At 40.7% G+C, this 18,285-nt stretch overlaps 1 protein-coding gene across 2 annotated transcripts in view; it reads left to right on the top strand.

Moving 5' to 3' along the window:
• TNS2 (tensin 2) overlaps window positions 1–18,285 on the top strand; it is a 161,984-nt gene that overhangs the window by 110,970 nt on the left and 32,729 nt on the right. The window contains exons 7-15 of one of the 2 annotated variants that reach the window (XM_087710626.1): window positions 952–1,123; window positions 1,653–1,703; window positions 2,928–3,050; window positions 4,139–4,203; window positions 4,409–4,492; window positions 5,523–5,635; window positions 7,665–7,725; window positions 7,854–7,932; window positions 14,840–14,969. In XM_087710626.1, coding sequence (XP_087566752.1) covers window positions 952–1,123; window positions 1,653–1,703; window positions 2,928–3,050; window positions 4,139–4,203; window positions 4,409–4,492; window positions 5,523–5,635; window positions 7,665–7,725; window positions 7,854–7,932; window positions 14,840–14,969 — 878 coding nt within the window. Of the gene's footprint in view, window positions 1–951; window positions 1,124–1,652; window positions 1,704–2,927; window positions 3,051–4,138; window positions 4,204–4,408; window positions 4,493–5,522; window positions 5,636–7,664; window positions 7,726–7,853; window positions 7,933–14,839; window positions 14,970–18,285 lie in introns of those variants that run through there. The other variant, XM_087710624.1, reaches the window with a different exon arrangement.

The following is an 18,285-nucleotide window of genomic DNA, read 5'->3' as shown; positions in this document are numbered from 1 at the left end:
TTGCTCCTAGAACTGGGTATAAGATGAACCACTGGTTTTGTTAAATATTGGTTTAATGTACCTGCACAAGTGGAAGCATGGTACTCAGACAAATCAGCTACCAACAGGCACATAGCAATAATAAGAGCACTTAGACTTATATCCCATTGCTTTATAGACCTCTAAGCAGTTTACAGAATCAGCAACTTGCCCCCAACAACCTGAATTCTCATTTTATCGACCTCGGAAGTTTGGAAGGCTGAGTCAACCTTGAGCCTGGTGAGATTCAAACTGCCAAATTGCAGGCGGCTGGCAGTCAGCAGAAGTAGCCTGCAGTACTGCACTCTAATCACTTTGCCACTATGGCTCTTAAACAACACATACCTACCATTCTAAAGAGACAATTAAAAACTAAAAGGAAACAAAAAGTCCAAAACACCAACTCCCTAGCAATCAACACCCAGATAAGCAGAAATTATCACCAAGATTAACAACAATGAAACAGTAAGCAAATACTCCAATCAAGGAACTATCATCTTAGACAAACATTAAAACAGTAAAAAACAACAACAGCCTAATCAAGGAACCAGCAAGAACACTCCTACCAACACTAATAGGACAAACCACTTGTACGTAAGTAGAAAGCAAACCCCATTCCCTTCTACGGTAGTACGGATGAAGTCAATGAACCATCTGCAAATAAGCATCCAAGCTCAGAGAGCACCAAGGACCCCACAGTTCAACCCTGAGCTACAAATATTCTCTTCAATTGGTACCTGCACAATTGCAATATTTCGCTTTCAGCTGTGTTATTGGAAGATTCCACTGAAAATTAGGCTTGCCAAATGGTAAACTATGTAGGTTTTAGTTCTTTTGCCTGCTAATTTATTTTGTAATCTTCAGTGCTTATTGTGATTCTGTGGACCTCTGGAGTCCCAGTTCCCTTAAACTTTCTGCTTTTCTTCCTTTCAGAAGCTTCAGTCTGGACCACGTAATGGAGCGCAAGTATGATTTTGACCTCATCTACATCACTGAACGTATCATCTCTGTGTCTTTTCCTCCTGCTTTGGAGGAACAACGTTACCGTAGCAATCTCCGAGAGGTGGCACAAATGCTCAAATCCAAGCATGAGGACAAGTATCTGGTAAGGAGGCCGAGGAGATGTTGAGGATGAGGATGTTGAGGATGAGGATGAGGATAAGCAGAAAAATCAATTGAGTGGTGAGGAGAGTTACTCTAAGGGAGGAGCCAACTTGACATTTCTATGTAGGTTTGAGTGAGTATGTGAAAACGCCTGCTTCACCTCTGAGATAGAGAGGAATGATGATCATTTTGTCCTATAGGATGTCATGATTTTATATCAAGTAAAGCATTGGTGTTATCTTCAGTTTGAAGAACTCTACTGTATAAAGTTCACTTATAGGAGCAGCCTATGCGTTGGGTGGGCAGGGTTTGGGACGAGCTATATTCTGACTTTCAAGAGGAATAGGGAACTATAAAACTTTTTTTTTGCCAAGCATCTTAACAAGCTTATTTGGCAAGAGAGAGTAACATTTGGGATGAAATCACATGAATAAACTGTGCTTAAAATGTCCTGATCAAGATGTTCTAGGTTATTAGTTGAAAGCTGCATTGGTCGAGTAAACTGCTAAAGATGCTTTTTATGTCAACAGCTGCTCAACTTGTCAGAGAAACGGAATGACATCATCCGGTTGAACCCCAAGGTGAGAGATGAGAGCTTGGGGCCAAGATGCTTACATTAAATTGAGACTAAATCTAAACTGAAACTGTTTAGGTGGTTATTAGAAGCTTTCAGATGGTAGAGATTCATAAAATGTGAATTTTATGATTCACATTTTATGAATTCTGTGATTAAAGTACAGTAATTATAATTAGGTTGTTAGTCTAGCTTTATTTGTTCATTCTCATTCTCAGCTGATTAAAAAAGAAAGGAGAGAAACAGGTATTAATCCTAGAAAGAAAGATATAATGCACAGTAAATATTTACATATGGTACTAAATTATATTAGGCAACATTTATAAAGAGAATGCTAATTTTCTGTGATTGTAATTTCATTGAAAGCAATTAAAGCTAAGCCGTTCAGGAGGGCCTATTGTGCTCAAGACCATCTATGTCGGTATATTTAGACACAAAACAGGATATTTTCTGAATTTTTAAAATGTTTATATATTATCCCAGTTTCATTTATTTTATTCTTGTATTGTGTATTATTTTATTACTGTGTATTGTTCTACGGTACTTTATTTTTATAAACGGATATAAAGTTTGCAATTCAAGGAGATAGAAATGCAGTAGAGAAAATATAATAATTGAACCTAAGACTGTACGTACCTAAAACCAGAAGTAGCTCCTTAGTTGAAAGCAAGCAAGTTACTTGGCTGTAAGACTTGGGAGAGTCATTAAAATGTGTTAAACCTTTAAAAATTAGCAATTGAGACGCCAAAGAGCTCAGATTATTATTATTATTTCCTTCTTGTTATTCTTTATACGAAGAGTGCTAATAGTGCTCATTGCATTTTATAGCTCTAAAGATGGTAAAAATGTAATTTTCTCCTTCTGCCAACCCTATCCAGGGACACTTTCAAGGTACATAAAGATGCATAAAACTAGTAAGGTTTTCTAACCAATTCTTTCCCAGCTATAATTAGAGTCACATTATCAGTGATTACAGTGACAGCAACATAGGCAATAAAGGTGAGATAAAGGTCATCATTGGGAACAACTGATTTTTATGTCACTATATTTTCCTGCTAACTAAAGATGGGATGGGGAACCCTTCAACTCGGTGAGGAAAGGCCCTATGCTTCTTATAGGGGTTCCATTCTATAGGCAAGAAATTGTACTTACCAGTTCCAAAAGCTTGTCTCCTCCCTATATACCTCAGCAAGTTCTTAACTCCAATACTTCTTTCTCCTTGATGGTCCAGGTGCAAGATTTTGGCTGGCCAGATCTGCATGCTCCACCTCTGGACAAAATTTGTTCCATCTGCAAAGCCATGGAGACCTGGTTAAATTCAGACCCTCAGCATGTGGCTGTCCTTCACTGCAAGGTCAGAGAAAAATCTTCCCAAATTCCTGATTATTATAGCTATTTATGTAAGGAAGGAATATGATGAGCAAAGAGGAAATAAGGCAGTGGACACTGCCTGCTGTTAGGGGAAAGGGGTGAGATCCTGGCTTTCCAGAATCATTAGCTGAGTGGTTTTGGTATGTCCTCAAAGTCAGCAACTTAGAAGGTCCTCTGAAAAAGGATTAGATTGATGCATAAACAGTATACCTTCACTTTATTCTGCTGATAGAAAGGTAAGCAGGACATCAGGTTGGTCCAATTCATTAGTCAAACATTGAAAGTCTATATGGCTGCCAAAGTCCTTTATGTAATGAAGTAGCATCATGCAAACTTTCCTATATTGTATCAGAGCTGGAATCTTAATCAGCATTTCCCACCTCTTTCTAGTGATTCCCTGAAAGACATTGAATTAGTTTTCATTTATAAAGCTACTGGTAAGTGAAGAAAGGTTTTACATTCCCAGATTGGACAGGAAAAAAAGAGAATAATATACAAAATTGCCCCCCCTAATTATGACCAACAGCTTTTGTTTATTAAGACATGATCAGGCTGAATAACCATTCTCTGGGTTCATTCTCTCTCTCTCTCTCTCTCTCTCTTTTTTTTTTTTTTTTGAAAAAAAGTATAATTAATGGATTTTTCCATCTCTGTTTTTCCTTTCAATTGCAAGTTTTAAAAAGTTTTCCTTGGAGGCTTTTTGGACAGCCTGGAACTTCTTCCATGGAAAAGTTAAGTCCCTCAGCTTTACAAAGAAGGGGGAAGTCATTGAACAGATACTGGATGGTTCATATAGTGGTGGTGCAGAATGGCTTCCCAACTAACAGTATAGTGAGATTATAGAAACGAACAGATTGAATGAATTGTATTTATCGATATACAAAGTGAATCCAGTAAACAAAGTGAGCGTAGGCAAAAATAATGTATCTTCTTTTGCTTTCCCGTTTTTGTGCTTTCCCATCCACACTCCAAGGTGGTTGTTATATTTTGCCAAAACTTTTTGCACCCCTGAATTTATAGTCACAATGCATGATTCCAATGCCAATTTAACATGTTCTCTCTTTGTGCCAGGGCAACAAGGGCAAGACGGGTGTGATCGTAGCCTCTTACATGTACTACAGCAAAATCTCTGCAAGGTATTGAGCAAGGGAAAACGATGGAGGGGCTACTCTAGCACTGACGGTCTTTTTTTTCCTTCTCCTTTCCTTCCTCAGTCTCATTTTCCAGCTTTCTTCTTAAGCTACATTTTTGGTGGGCCGAATGTATCTGTAACCTGTCAATTGGGTAACCTGCCAATGCATAAATGCAACTCTATTTCCCTTCCTTCTCTTCTCTCCTCAGTGCAGACCAGGCTCTCAGCACACTAACCATGCGCAAGTTCTGTGAAGACAAAGTAGCTGCCTCCCTCCAGCCATCGCAGAAGAGGTGAGTCCTGCACCCTCTTTCTTATACCCGGTGCTTTTTCAAGAGGACAACTGGACTGTCTTGTTTCTCTTTGAAGACTTTTTGCTACTCATCCAAGAAGCTTCTTTAGCTCTGATGGTGGGAAAAAGGATTTATATCAGGGTGGGTTGCTGCTGGCATCACTGCCAGTTTGGTGTGCGCAAAAATTTCAGGCTCAATTGTGATCATAAGTTGAGGACTACCTATATCAGTGATGGCTAATCTTTTTTGGATCATGTGCCAAAAGCAGGGCGAGAGTGGGTGGGTTGTGTGCGGGCATGCCCACACCCAGAATGCTATGGCCCTGCTTTTGACATGCTTTTTTCACCCTCCCTATGCGCCAGAGGCTGTCTAGGAGCCTAAAAGACTGAAAACAGCCTCCCCCCCCCCTCCCCGAAGGCCCTCCAGAGACTTCAGGAGCTTCCCTGAAAGCTCCGGAGGGCAAAAAACGGCCTTATAGACAACCCGAAATTTTAGGAATGGTGACTTCCAGTTTGGCCGTAGGGCCCTTTTTTGCCCTCCAGAGCCTTCAGGGAAGCCTCCTGAAGGCTCCGGAGGGCGAAAAATAGCCCTACAAGCAAACTGGAAGTCTGTTCCTTAACTTCTGGGTTGCTGGTAGGGCTACTTTTTCGCCCTCCAGAGGCTTCAAGGAAGTCTCTGGAGGGCAAAAAAACCAGCCTTAAAAGAAGACCAAAGTCTTCTTGCACGCATGCTACCTGTGGTATGAGTGCCATAGGTTTGCCATCATTGTATTGTCTGTTATTAGATTCTGGTATTAGGGAGATGTTAAGATTTTTTCCCCCTAATAATAATATTCTAGTAAAAATATTCTAATATATATATATATATTAAGTAAAGTTGCAATATAGTATATTTAATTATAGGCTGAAACTAATACATATAAAAGGATTAAAACTGCAACTGGCCATTTGCCTCTATGGATGAAAATTAGACCCATTTATTTTTACATGTCCCACGGATGATCTCTTTATCTTTCTTTTTTCTGTGATAGGTATATTCATTATTTCAGTGGGCTACTCTCAGGCACCATCAAGATGAACAGCAATACACTTTTTCTGCACCACGTTCTGCTCCCTGCCATTCCTACTTTTGAAAGTGGAGGAGGTAAGTGTCACAGGACTGCAAAACAATATCCATAAAATACTCTTCTTACGTCGTTCCTTTCAGAGCTCAAACCATGCATGCTTATAATCCCTAACTGTAAAAATGTGGCCCAAATTTATATTTTATTTTTATTTATATATCAGATTTAGAGACCACCCATCTCTCGTACAACAACGAACGTTTACTTTCTTCATCCATAGGGATTCCCAAATTTCATAATACCAGCACCCCTTAAATGAAAAATGAATTTATTCAGCCTGCCACATGAATAAACTTAAAAGAGCTGAGGTGGTGCGGTGGTTAGAGTGAAGCACTGCATGCTACTTCAGCTGACTGCAAGCTTAGTTTAGTTTAGTTTAGTTTTATTTGTCTTGTATGCCGCCCACTCCTGAAGGACTCCGGGCGGCTCACAATAGACAAGGGAAGGGGGAAGACTAGACAAAGACAACACTTTAAAAACAAAACCGCAGCATTCACAATTTCTGCGGGGCTGGATGTTTCACAGGCCCCCAGGCCTGCTGGAGCAGCCAGGACTTGGTGGCTTTGCGGAAAGCCGGGAGGGTCGTAAGGGTCCGGATCTCGACAGGGAGATCATTCCAGAGGGCTGGAGCTGCAACAGAGAAGGCTCTCCCCCGGGGGGTCGCCAGCCGACATTGGCTGGCGGATGGAATCCGGAGGAGACCTAACCTGTGAGATCTGATCGGTCTATGGGAGGTAATCGGCAGGAGGCGGTCTCTCAGGTACCCAGGTCCGATGCCATGTAGGGCTTTATAGGTAGCAACCAGCACCTTGAAGCGGATTCGGAGACTAATGGGTAGCCAGTGCAGCTCACGGAGGATAGGTGTAACGTGGGTGTACCTGGGTGCACCCACAATCGCAGTTGCAGTTCGGCAGATCGAATTTCACCAGGCTCAAGGTTGATTCATCCTTCCATCCTTCCGAGGTGGGTAAAATGAGGACCCAGATTGTTGGGGGCAATAGGCTGACTCTGTAAACCACTTAGAGAGGGATGTAAAGCACTGTGAAGCGGTATATAAGTCTAAGTGCTAAGAGGAGAGATCTAGGGTTGAAGCAGAAAAAAATATGCCCCTTTGTAAAAACAAAACTTTTATTATAGATCCTTGACTTCGGTTCTTTCCACACCCTCAACGAAGTGTTTTTCTCTTGTCCCTGAGACAGGAGGAAAGTAAATCACGTTAACTTCCTGTCCCAAAAGCATGTTTTTACTGAGCTGTTTACTGCAGTGTGACTGGTAAAGTTGATACCTCAAACTAAGATGTGTTACTTTCCGAACGTATATCGGTACGTCTGGCTGTAAAGCAGCAATGCTTTGTGGTGCAACTTTCTGGGATCCTCCCTTTGAATTTAGTGCTTCTGATCCAAGTGCTGGATTTTAGGATAAGAAAAAGTGAGGAGTGCATATTTCTACTTCCTTTTATGCTCAATGATTTTCAGCCCTTAAATGCTAAAACTTAAATTTACTGATTCCGTTTATAATAATAGAATCTTGAAAGCTGGACCATGTTTCTCCTTCCCTCTTTCTTATACGAAAAGGACTCAAGCGTAATAGCAATAGCAAATAGCACTTAGACTTATGTACCACTTCACAGTGCTTTTACAACCCTCTCTAAGCAGTTTACAGAGTCAGCATATTGTCCTCCAACAATCTGGGTCCTCATTTTACCCACCTCGGAAGGATGGAAGTCAACCTTGAGCCGGTGAGACCCAAACTGCTGGCAGCCGGTGATCAGCAGAAGTAGCCTACAATACTGCACTCTAACCATGGTGCCACCACAGCTCGTAATTCTTAATCATTGGAACATATACAGGTACAGATACAAACAGTCATAATTCTGTTTGGAATGGAGACACGTACCTGTCTTTCTCCAGCAAGTATGTGACTTATGCATGAACATCCTTTATTGCCCCTCCATTTCTATGATAGAAATTTTCCATTTGCATCATTCTTCTATTTCCTGGAGATGGGTTCTTCTTTTTTGATCCATCTGGCCCATCTTCTCTCTTCTAGGTTATCAACCTTTCCTAAAGATCTACCAATCCATGCAACTGGTCTATACCTCTGGGATCTAGTAAGTATGAGCTGGTGTTCTCTAGATCAAACACCTAAGATGCCTCTGAAGTTACAAGGACATACTGTAGGCTTGTCTTCTTTTAACCTCAATTCTGGCAATCCTTATGCTTTCCTTTGTTCACGCAGTAGCCTCCACGGTGCCAGTGGCTCTCAGAAGATCTGTATCACTCTGGAGCCAGCCTTGCTCTTGAAGGGAGACGTCATGGTGAGTGTTGCCAGCAGGTCAGGATTTAAGGGCAGAACTAGATTTTATAAGGGATGTGATGTTGCCCCCAGCCCTTCTTTCTTCCTCTCTTCCTCTCTTTCCCAGAACAGTGCCAAACCAGATAATGTATTGTATGACATCCATGCACAAAGTATGGCCCTGCCAACTTATGTGTAACAATGGCGTATATTATGATGCCCTGTGTTGTAATACACACTGTCAAGTGAATCGGCTTGGTGCAGGCAGAAAGGATTCTGCAGTAGGCCTCCTGTTCATTTTATAAATTGAGTGATTTTTATATTGATTTATTTTAAAACCAAGGTATAGCAGCGTAGTTATAATAGTATTGTTTCTTTTATTCATTAAACATGAAACTCAGTCAACTGAACATTTAAAAATGTATCACAAACATTGTTGACTGGCTCTGATAATTGATACAGGCTGCTGCCAGGATCCTAGGTATTGACTAAGTATCTTCTTAAAATGTATGTTGTTCCGAGTAGCGCAATCTTTTGCAGTTCTGGTGTTTTTCAGGAAGCTGCAATTTCAATAACAACAACAACAACAACAATAATAATATCTATGCAGCGAGGAAAAATGGAAAAAAACAGAAGGAATAGAACTGGGAAATGGAAATATAGTGAAAGCATTAGCAAAGGATGATGGTTACAAGTACCTAGGCATATTGGAAGCAGATAACATCTTGAATGGAAAGGTCAAAGACTCAACACAAAAAGAATACATCAGGAGGGTCCGTAAAATATTAAAATCAAAGCTGAATGCTGGAAACATAATTAAAGCCATTAATACTTGGGCAGTTCCAGTGATAGGCTACTCAGCTGGAATCATCAACTGGACTCTGGCTGAACTGGAAAACTTGGACCGGAAAACACGCAAACTTTTGCATATGTACAAAACACGCTTTACATCCACGAAGTGACATCGACAGGTTGTACCTGCCAAGAAAAATAAGGGGCAGGGTGCTATTGCAAATCCATCAAAGTGTAGAAGAAGAAAAATGAAGTTTGAGTGATTATGTGAACCAAAGTACAGAAAAATAGCTGCAGGCTGTGAAAACGGAGAACAGCATAAAAACGACAGAAACAAAGGCAGACTATAAGGAAAAACAGCTGGATTGCAGATTAAATAGATGGAAAACCAAAGCTTTGCATGGACAGCACTTGAAAAACATTGAAGGAAAATGTGATGACAACTTGACATGGACATGGCTTAAGATGGGAACTATCAAGAAAGATACAGAAGGTTTAATACTGGCTACTCAAGAACAAGCACTACAAACTAATGCCATGAAAGCGAAGATACAAAAATCCACTGACAACCCAAACTGCCGACTTTGCAATAACAAAGTCGAAACTGTTTCACATTTAATATGTGAATGCAGCAAAATCGCACAAACTGATTACAAAGCTACTAGACATGACCGAGTTGCTAAATTAATCCACTGGTCATTATGTAAAAAATATGATTTACCTGTATCCGGAAAGTCATAGGAACATAAAGTGGAGAAAGTTATCGAAAATGAAAAGGTGGGACTTTCAAATACAAATGGATCATCATTTGGAGCACAACATGCCAGATATCACAGTTGTAGAGGGCCAAAGTGTACAGTTTATTGATATCGCTGTTCCTGGAGATGCCAGAGTTGAAGAAAAAGAACTAGAAAAAAATAATGAAATATTGTGACCTGGCCATCGAAACTACACGGCTATGGATGAAGCATGTAACAGTGATACCCATTGTCATCGGGGCATGTCCAAGTATTTTACAAGATACATCAACAAATTTCAGCTTCCTGCAATAATACCAGCAGAACTGCAAAAAAACTGCATTACTCGAAACATCTTATATTTTAAGAAGGTACTTGGTTGATACCTTACGACGCTGGCAGCAAACCGTATCAACCATTAGCACCAATCGCTGGTATTTGTAATGCGTTTTTGAATGTTCAGTGGCTGAGTTTCACGTTTAATGAATAAAGTATATAGTAGTAGTAGTAGTAGTAGTAGTAGTAGTGGTGGTAGTAGTAATAAAAACAACCAGCCCCAAAGGCTGTGAATCTCACCAAAGATTAACCACGCAATAATGCTTCCTGCAATAACATCAGCGGAACTGCAAAAAACTGCGCTACTCGGAACATTGTATATTTTAAGAAAGTACTTGGTTGATACCTAGGACACTAGCAGCAAACTGTATCAACCATTAGCATCAGTCACTGGTATTTGTAATGCATTTTTTAATGTTCAGTTGGCTGAGTTTCATGTTTAATGAATAAAGTATATAATAATAACAGCACAGTCAGCCAGATGTTCAGTCTGGGTTTGGCATTTTTGTCTACCTATCAAGTCCTTACCAAGGACCTGGGAAAGGCAAATCTGGATGTTTGGTGGTAGTACAGACATTGTTGCAGGATGGAAGCAATTCCAAGTAAAGCTGCCTTCTGCAATTGACTGATGGCAAATTTGTCAATGCCTGTGATGTTCAAGAGGTGCTCCAGTTGTTTTGGGACTGCACCCAAGGCACCTATTATTATTGGTACTACCCTTGCTTGCCTTTGCCATAGTCATTCTATTTCTATTTGTAGGTCTTTGTATTTTGTTATTTGTTGTTGTTGTTGTTATTCCAGCAAGCCTAGTACTAGGAACATAGTATACTTAATCAGAGATAGCAATGGAAAATACTGTAAATGGGGTTTTTAATATTATCCTTGTATTTATCATTCTGGGAATGAATAGAACATAGATTCATAGTACTGGAAGGGACCTCAGAGGTCTCCTAGTTGAACCCCCTGCTTCTGTCTTGAGACCTTATACTATCCTGGTCAAATGGTTGTCCAGTCTATTTTTGAAAACTTCTAGTAAGGGATCACCCACAACTTTGGGAGGAAAGTTATTCCATAGATTAATTGTTCTCACTGTCACAAAATTTCTCCTTAATTCTGAATTGACTCTCTCTTTAACAAGCTTCTACCCATTACTTCTTATCCTGCCCTCTGGTGTCTCAGAGAATAAATCAATCCCCTCTGTTTGTAACAACCGCTCGAGTAGTGGAAGGCAGTTATCATGTCTCCCATCCTTTTCGATACACATTCCTAGCTCCCTCAATCAATTGTCATATGATTTAGCCACCAGACCCTTTATCATATTTCTTCCTCTTCCCTGCACACTTTAGATAAAAAAAATAAAAAATAAGATATAATGATTATTGATAAATACAGGTATATGTGCTTAATCTAGGAGTTCACAGAAGCCACTCAGTAGCTAATTTTCAGTATGCCAGATATTGCCTACTGGGCACTGGAATTTCTATTTTAAAAAACTACCTATGTTAGGTGGATCTCAATTTGAACTTGCTACGCATTTCTTGCATACTTAGGCAAGAATGTGCACTTCAGATTACTTCAAAAGTGGATTCCGAGAGTCACATTGTGTACCCTTTTCCTTCAAAAATTTAAAACACGTTCATTGGTAAAGATTCCAGGTTGTTCTCATTCTTTAAGTCAACTCACTGGGCATATCTGGAATTTTTCAAATTTATTCTGTATAGCTGTATATTTTGCCAGAGACACTAAGTTGATTTGGAAGACAGAAAGTACAGCTTGTCACATGAACACTGTTCTCTAGGTCAATTCGCCTCAGTCAACTTGCCACGGCCAACTAACCACAGCCAACGTGCCATGGCCAACTTGTCACGGACAACTTGTTGCAGGACAAGAGTTACACTAATGTCAAACAAATGATGAAACAGTGTTGTCATATAACTCCTTGTGTAGGTGTGGCAGTCACCCATGGCCCAGTGCATAACAGGGCATGCGCAGCCACGCTGAACCACACAGGAAAAAACAAGTCCCAAAAGATAAAACATCCTGAACAGGATTTGACCATATATAGACAGAACTTCCCTGAGCAGTAGATTAGCAAGTGTAGTTTGACAGGCTGTCTTAAATCACATGCTGATTGCTCCTCCTGCCTTTGTCCTATCTCAATAAAAGGGGCTTCCAGACCCCAATCTGGGTTGCCTCATCCCGAGAAAGCTCGTGTCCGTGTCTTTTCTCAACATTGGCCTCATGGGCGAACTACAGGTACTTCACAAAACAGAATAATCAGAGAAAGGAGGCAAAAGAAGAGACAGAATGAAATGTGAATGGCGAAAATTAAAATATTTCTTTATTTATTGTAAATAATTAAATAGAATTGTGAAATTGTCCTGCAATGAGTTGACTGCGGCCAGTTGTCCATAGTGAGTTGGCCACAGCAAGTTGGCTGTGGCAAGTTGTCCCATTCCCCTTTCCCCCAAAGCTCAGAAATTTCTTACCTCCCACTTTTACTTTGGCAATCCCCACCATTTGCTTCCCTGAACTTTGTTTTAGTTTGTCAGTAGTTGGTAGACGCCTGGTTCAGCTGTGTAGAATGTGTTGAGCAAACCAAGGGATAAACCTCTGGCTTTGCCACCCTCCCCGTTTCTGAATGTCACAAGCTGGCATGAAAGTGTCAGCCAATCAGAGCTCTGCTACGATTCAGAGATGGTTTTGACCCTAAGGGTCAGACCCTTAGATTAAAACTCACCGTGTACACAAGCCCACCAAACGTGTGCAGGCAGCGCATTTTGAAAGGGCATTAAACCTGAGAATCATGACATCTCTTTGAATCCAATATCTGTCCAAGCTCATCATGCAACTGATACCTGAGAGGAGCGGGGAGTGGGCTTCAAAGGCCCAGGTCTAAAGCTGTTACCGTCATATGCTGTAACCTGCCAGGTAACGGATAACAAGGCGCCAGGAGTTGATAAGTGCAACTGAGAGTTGAGTTTGAAAGAGATGGACTTGACAGCTTTCCCAAACAGAATAGCTCTGGGAGCAGAGTTGAAAGACAGGCACACAACCGTCTGAAATCGCACAATATATGCTGGGCTGATCCAACACCCTGTGACAAAGTGTCTGAAATTGCCAACAGTAACCTCTTGCCATCTTTTCCTGAGATGAAAAATTATATTGCCTAATATGAAAGCAACATCTGGTACCATTCCCAGGGTTACTCCCTAAACAAAAATCCTGATCCCTTCCTCCATGGATTGACACCCCTTTATTTTAATCGTAAAACTTCAATTTTTTTCCATATTTTTTATTGTACTGGCAATATGCATGTTCTGGTAGAAAATAAGAGCAATAGAGCAGGGAGGATGAGTGGTCTCATCTGTGTTGCATAAGTTTGCAAATATTGTACTCTGGAAGCCTTCAAAACCAATTTTTTCAGCTGTGGTTGTGCAGGAAGCACCAAGGCTTAAGAGACCATACAGAGGCAGGCATATAGCTAGTTTTTTTTTAATCTTGTTCCCTAACCTTACAGAATACAATATATAGACAGCTGAGCTAAATTCAGACTTTAAATCCTGTGACTTGTATACTTAATGTGTGAACTTCAACTAAGTTTGAAAAAGCCCTGTCAGAATTGAAACCCCAAATCAAAAATCAAGATCTTCAGGGGGGAAAATAAGTAAAAATAACCCAAAATATATAGCTTGATTTTACTTGAAAGACCTTTTTCAGTGGCTTCCTATCTTGCCAACATTCTTAGCCCGATGTAAAGAAAAGATTTCACATTAGCCATGGCCCACATGCTGCCTTAATTATTTGTTAAAAATAAGATTTAATATCCCTCTGCAAAAATATTGAATTAATTGCCCATCACTACTGCCTTTTCTATTCAGCCTGGCATAAGAACTTAATCTTTGTATGCCCTTCCTGCTATAAGTCCTCAAAAGATTTTGTGTGTGTTTGTGTGTGTGTGTGTGTGTGTGTGTGTCAGGGGTGGGTTCCTGCCAGTTCTAACCTCTTCTATACAAGAGGTTCCACAAATCTACAATGCCGTTTAGAACCGGTTCCAGCTCCCTCCCCCCGCCTGTCCACACACCATCAAGATAAAGAGCGAGAGGAGGAATTCTGGCAGTTGAAGTCCACAAGTCTTAAAGCTGTCACGTTTGCACCCATAAAGGGTTAGGGGTGCAAGGGTCTTGTAACTTGACAGCTTTAAGACTTGTGTGCTTCAAATGCCAGAGTTTCTGAGCCAACATTTTAGTTGCTAAGCAAGAGCGTTGTTAAGTTAGTTTCACCACATTTTACAAGTTGGCCACGCAATTGGGCTTTTGAGTGCATGTGCTAAAATAAGCCCTCCCCGAAAATATTGCAACACAGCAGCAGCCATGAAGTGACCACCTTCACCGCCTCCTGCACCTCAAAAATAATAAGACCTCCCCAAAAATAAGGCCAAAAGAAAATAAGATCCAGTCTTATTTCCAGGGAAACACGGTGATTTTGTGTGTGTGTGTGTGTGCTATCCAATGTACGACCACACTTGAACCCAAAATGTATGTTGATAAGTGAGAAATTTATTAAGTGAGTTTTGCCCCACTTTACAACTTTTCTTGACACATTTGTTAAGTGAATCACTGCAGTTGCTAAATTAGTAACAGGGTTTGTTAAGTGAATCTGGATTCTCTATTGACAGAAGGGCAAAAAGGGGAATCACATGACCCCCGGGACATGGCAACTGTCTTAAACATGAACTAGTTGTTAAGCAGGCAAATGTAAATCACATGACTATGGGGCTGCTGCACCGGTCGTAAGAGCGGTCAAAAGTCACTTTTTTCAGTGCCGTTGTAACTTTGATTGGGCACGAAGCGAACTGTTGTAAGTCGAGGACTACCTGTATAGCTTTGCTATATAGAAAAATACAGATGAAATTTTTATGATTTAGACCTTTTTACGCAGTGTATGTTTGGGACCACTGTTTGCAAATAACTATTACTTTTGAATGAGCAGATTCAAGAAAGCCAGACCAGGTGGCTGGAACAGCTGTGCTCTCTACTGATTCGGTCATCCTTTCCTCTCCAGGTGAAATGCTACCATAAGCATCTGCAGGGGGGAGAGCGAGATGTTGTGTTTTGGATCCAGTTTCACACTTGTACCATCCACAGCGCCCAACTCTGGTTCAGCAAAGACGAGTTGGATGAAGCCTGGAGAGGTGAGCAGAGAAATGGATTTTGGGGACAGAGAAGCAAAGAGCCATGCGTGTTAATATGGGGCAAAACAGTTACAGCACGTAATGCAAAATACCAGGAGTCAGACAGCACTTTTTCCAATGCGCACCTTTTATTGAAAGGCATAAGCGTTTTGGAGTGGCAGCCCACTTCATCAAATGTACAAAGTGGCAAAGAGTAAGGAAGGATTTAAATTAGGGTGAGGGTGGGGGTAAGAGAAGGGGAAGGGGAAACAGGTTAATGATGCAGGTTACATGTGAGGTAAATTAACAAATATAATATGTTGAAAAAATTGTGTTTGTTGAGACCTTTTGAGGTTGCCTGAAACTGTAGTCATCTCAATGATACAAGGGTCCATGAGCTCAATTCCTCTTAGAGGATTTGGGCCCCTTCAGTAATGGTTTCCTCTTATCTTTGCTACCGGTTTGGAACCGGGAGCGGTCGTGTGCGGCACTTCTGCGCGTGCTCAGAGCGTCTGTGATGACATCTGGGCGGATGGGCAGAGCCTTCCGACGCTGCTGCTATGGGTTCGCCTGAACCGGGGCAAAGCAGCAGAATACCACCTCTGACCCCATTAAAGGAAGCTGGCTACACACATTTGATGAGTCCCAATAAGGGTGAAACTGTTCATATACTGCCTTCTGGTGATAGTAACTACTTTTGATGTAGTGACTTCAGCGTCCTCTTGTTCAATAGTGTTGCTAAAGTCTCCCTTTTTCCCAAATGGTCACTGAGCTCCTCAGTAGATTGTCCTAGGTAGTTGAAATGTTCTGATCTTACTTTGTCCTTGTTTGGAGTCCTTGTGTTAAACTTACATCCTTCAATTCTTTTGCACAATGTTTGTCCTTCATAGAATCCAGAGGAGCATTGTCAGCAGATGGTGGCATTTATTACATTTGAGAAAACCTTGTAGAGGCTATGTTAGGTTATGTTAGATTGTTATGTTAAGTTATGTTAGGTTATGTTAGGTTATGTTAGGTTTTATGTTGTTATTTAGGTTGGGTTAGGTTGGGTTAGGGTTAGGGCTAGGGCTAGGGCTAGGGCTAGGGCTAGGGCTAGGTTAGGTTTTATGTTGTTAGATTAGGTTATGGTTATGGTTAGGGTTAGGTTTTATGTTATGTTAGGTTGGGTTAGGGTTAGGGCTAGGGTTAGGTTAGGTTTTATGTTGTTAGGTTGGGTTGGGTTAGATTGGGTAGGGTTAGGGTTAGGTTAGATTTTATGATGTTAGGTTGGGTTAGGGTTAGGGCTAGGGTTAGGTTAGGTTTTATGTTATGTTAGGTTGGGTTAGGGTTATGGTTAGGGTTAGGTTAGGTTTTATGTTGTTATGTTAGGTTGGGTTAGATTGGGTAGGGTTAGGGTTAGGTTAGATTTTATGATGTTAGGTTGGGTTAGGGTTAGGGCTAGGGTTAGGTTAGGTTTTATGTTATGTTAGGTTGGGTTAGGGTTATGGTTAGGGTTAGGTTAGGTTTTATGTTGTTATGTTAGGTTGGGTTAGATTGGGTAGGGTTAGGGTTAGGTTAGATTTTATGATGTTAGGTTGGGTTAGGGTTAGGGCTAGGGTTAGGTTAGGTTTTATGTTATGTTAGGTTGGGTTAGGGTTATGGTTAGGGTTAGGTTAGGTTTTATGTTGTTATGTTAGGTTGGGTTAGATTGGGTAGGGTTAGGGTTAGGTTAGATTTTATGATGTTAGGTTGGGTTAGGGTTAGGGCTAGGGTTAGGTTAGGTTTTATGTTATGTTAGGTTGGGTTAGGTTAGGGTTAGGGTTAGGTTAGGTTTTATGTTGTTATGTTAGGTTGGGTTAGGTTAGGTTTTATGTTGTTTTGTTATGTTATGTTGGGCTGGGCTATATTTGTATAGCCACCCATCTCACAAGAAAGTGACTGCTACTTGTGAGTATACTTGTTGGCATCCATGGTGGTGCTATTGGTGAAAATGCAATGGAGGTTTGGGGGTAAAGTAGAAATCTGAGTTTTGAGCAGTGTCTTCTTCCCTGTTAGCACCATGGTCCTATTGTTTCTTATTACTTGGAGAATCTATTTCGAGTTGTCTGTATTCATGTACGGGTCTGCCACCCAGTGTCTGAAAAAGTGAAGTGTCATTATCCAGTATGAGCTGTAAATTATTAATAATGCCATTTGAGCAGTTTGAGTTGAGTTTGAGTTGAGCTGTGGGTGACAACTAGTGATGTTATCTTTTTCTGCTTTAATAGCCTGTCTTTTAATAGGCCCTCCCTGAGAATCAATTTGGCTCTTTTGATTAGTTTATTGATCTTGGGCGGTTTAGTCTTTGGAAACCTGGTTCAATTCCATCAGCTGTCAAATGATTCAGAAGAAGTGCAGTTCTAGCATAGTCTAGGCCAGTGGTTCTCAACCTTCCCAATGCCGTGACCCTTTAATACAGTTCCTCATGTTGTGGTGACCCCCAACCATAAAATTATTGTCGTTGCTACTTCATAACTGTAATTTTGCTACTGTTATGAATCGTAATGTAAATATCTGATATACAGGATGTATTTTCACTATTACAAATTGAACATAATTAAAGCATAGTGATTAATCACAAAAACAATATGTAATTATATATTGTGAAATATTTATTTCTAATTACAAATAAATGAAATTTTGACTTGAAGCATGATGTAGCATGGGTAACAGACTTAATATAACAACAGTAAACTACATTGCTACATTTTGCGACAGTATGCACAATGTGAAATAGCAGAGCATTGTTCGGTGTATCCAACTCACTGCACAGTTGCACAAAATGTGGTGAAACTCACTTAACGACGCTCTTGCTTAGCAACCAAAATTTTGGGTTCAATTGTGGTCAAAAGTTCTCTTTCTTTTTCTTTCTTTTTTCTTTCATCTCTCTCTCTCTCCCCCAGTTATTTTTTCTTTCTTTCTTTTTCTTTTTTCTTTCTTTCTTCCTTCCTTTCTTTCTCTCTCTTTCTCTTTCTGTCTGTCTCTCTGTGTGTGACTCTTTGTCTCTCCCTCCCTCCCTCTCTGTCTCTATCTGTCATTCTCTCTGTGTGTCTGTCTGTGTCTCTCTGTATCACTCTTTCCTCCCTCCCCCCATCGCTGTCACTCTATGTCCGTGTGTGTGTTTCTCACTCTCTCTATGTGTGTCTCTCTCTCTGTCTGTCTCTGTCTCTCTCCCCCTCTCTGTCTCTCTGTGTGTGTCTCTCTCTCTGTCATTCTGAGTGTGTCTGTCTGTCTCTCACTCACTCACTTAATCACTCACTCTGTGTGTGTGTCTCTGTGTGTGTGTCTCTGTCTGTCTGTCTCTGTCTGTCTGTCTCTC

This window comes from Thamnophis sirtalis, unplaced genomic scaffold (genome assembly GCF_051295495.1).
Source record: "Thamnophis sirtalis isolate CommonGarterSnake01/CBP01778 unplaced genomic scaffold, rThaSir2_p1.2 scaffold_3, whole genome shotgun sequence".
NCBI classification, from domain to species: domain Eukaryota; kingdom Metazoa; phylum Chordata; class Lepidosauria; order Squamata; family Natricidae; genus Thamnophis; species Thamnophis sirtalis.
Note: the sequence above shows the minus strand (reverse complement) of the source record. Positions and strands in the feature narration are given on the sequence as shown.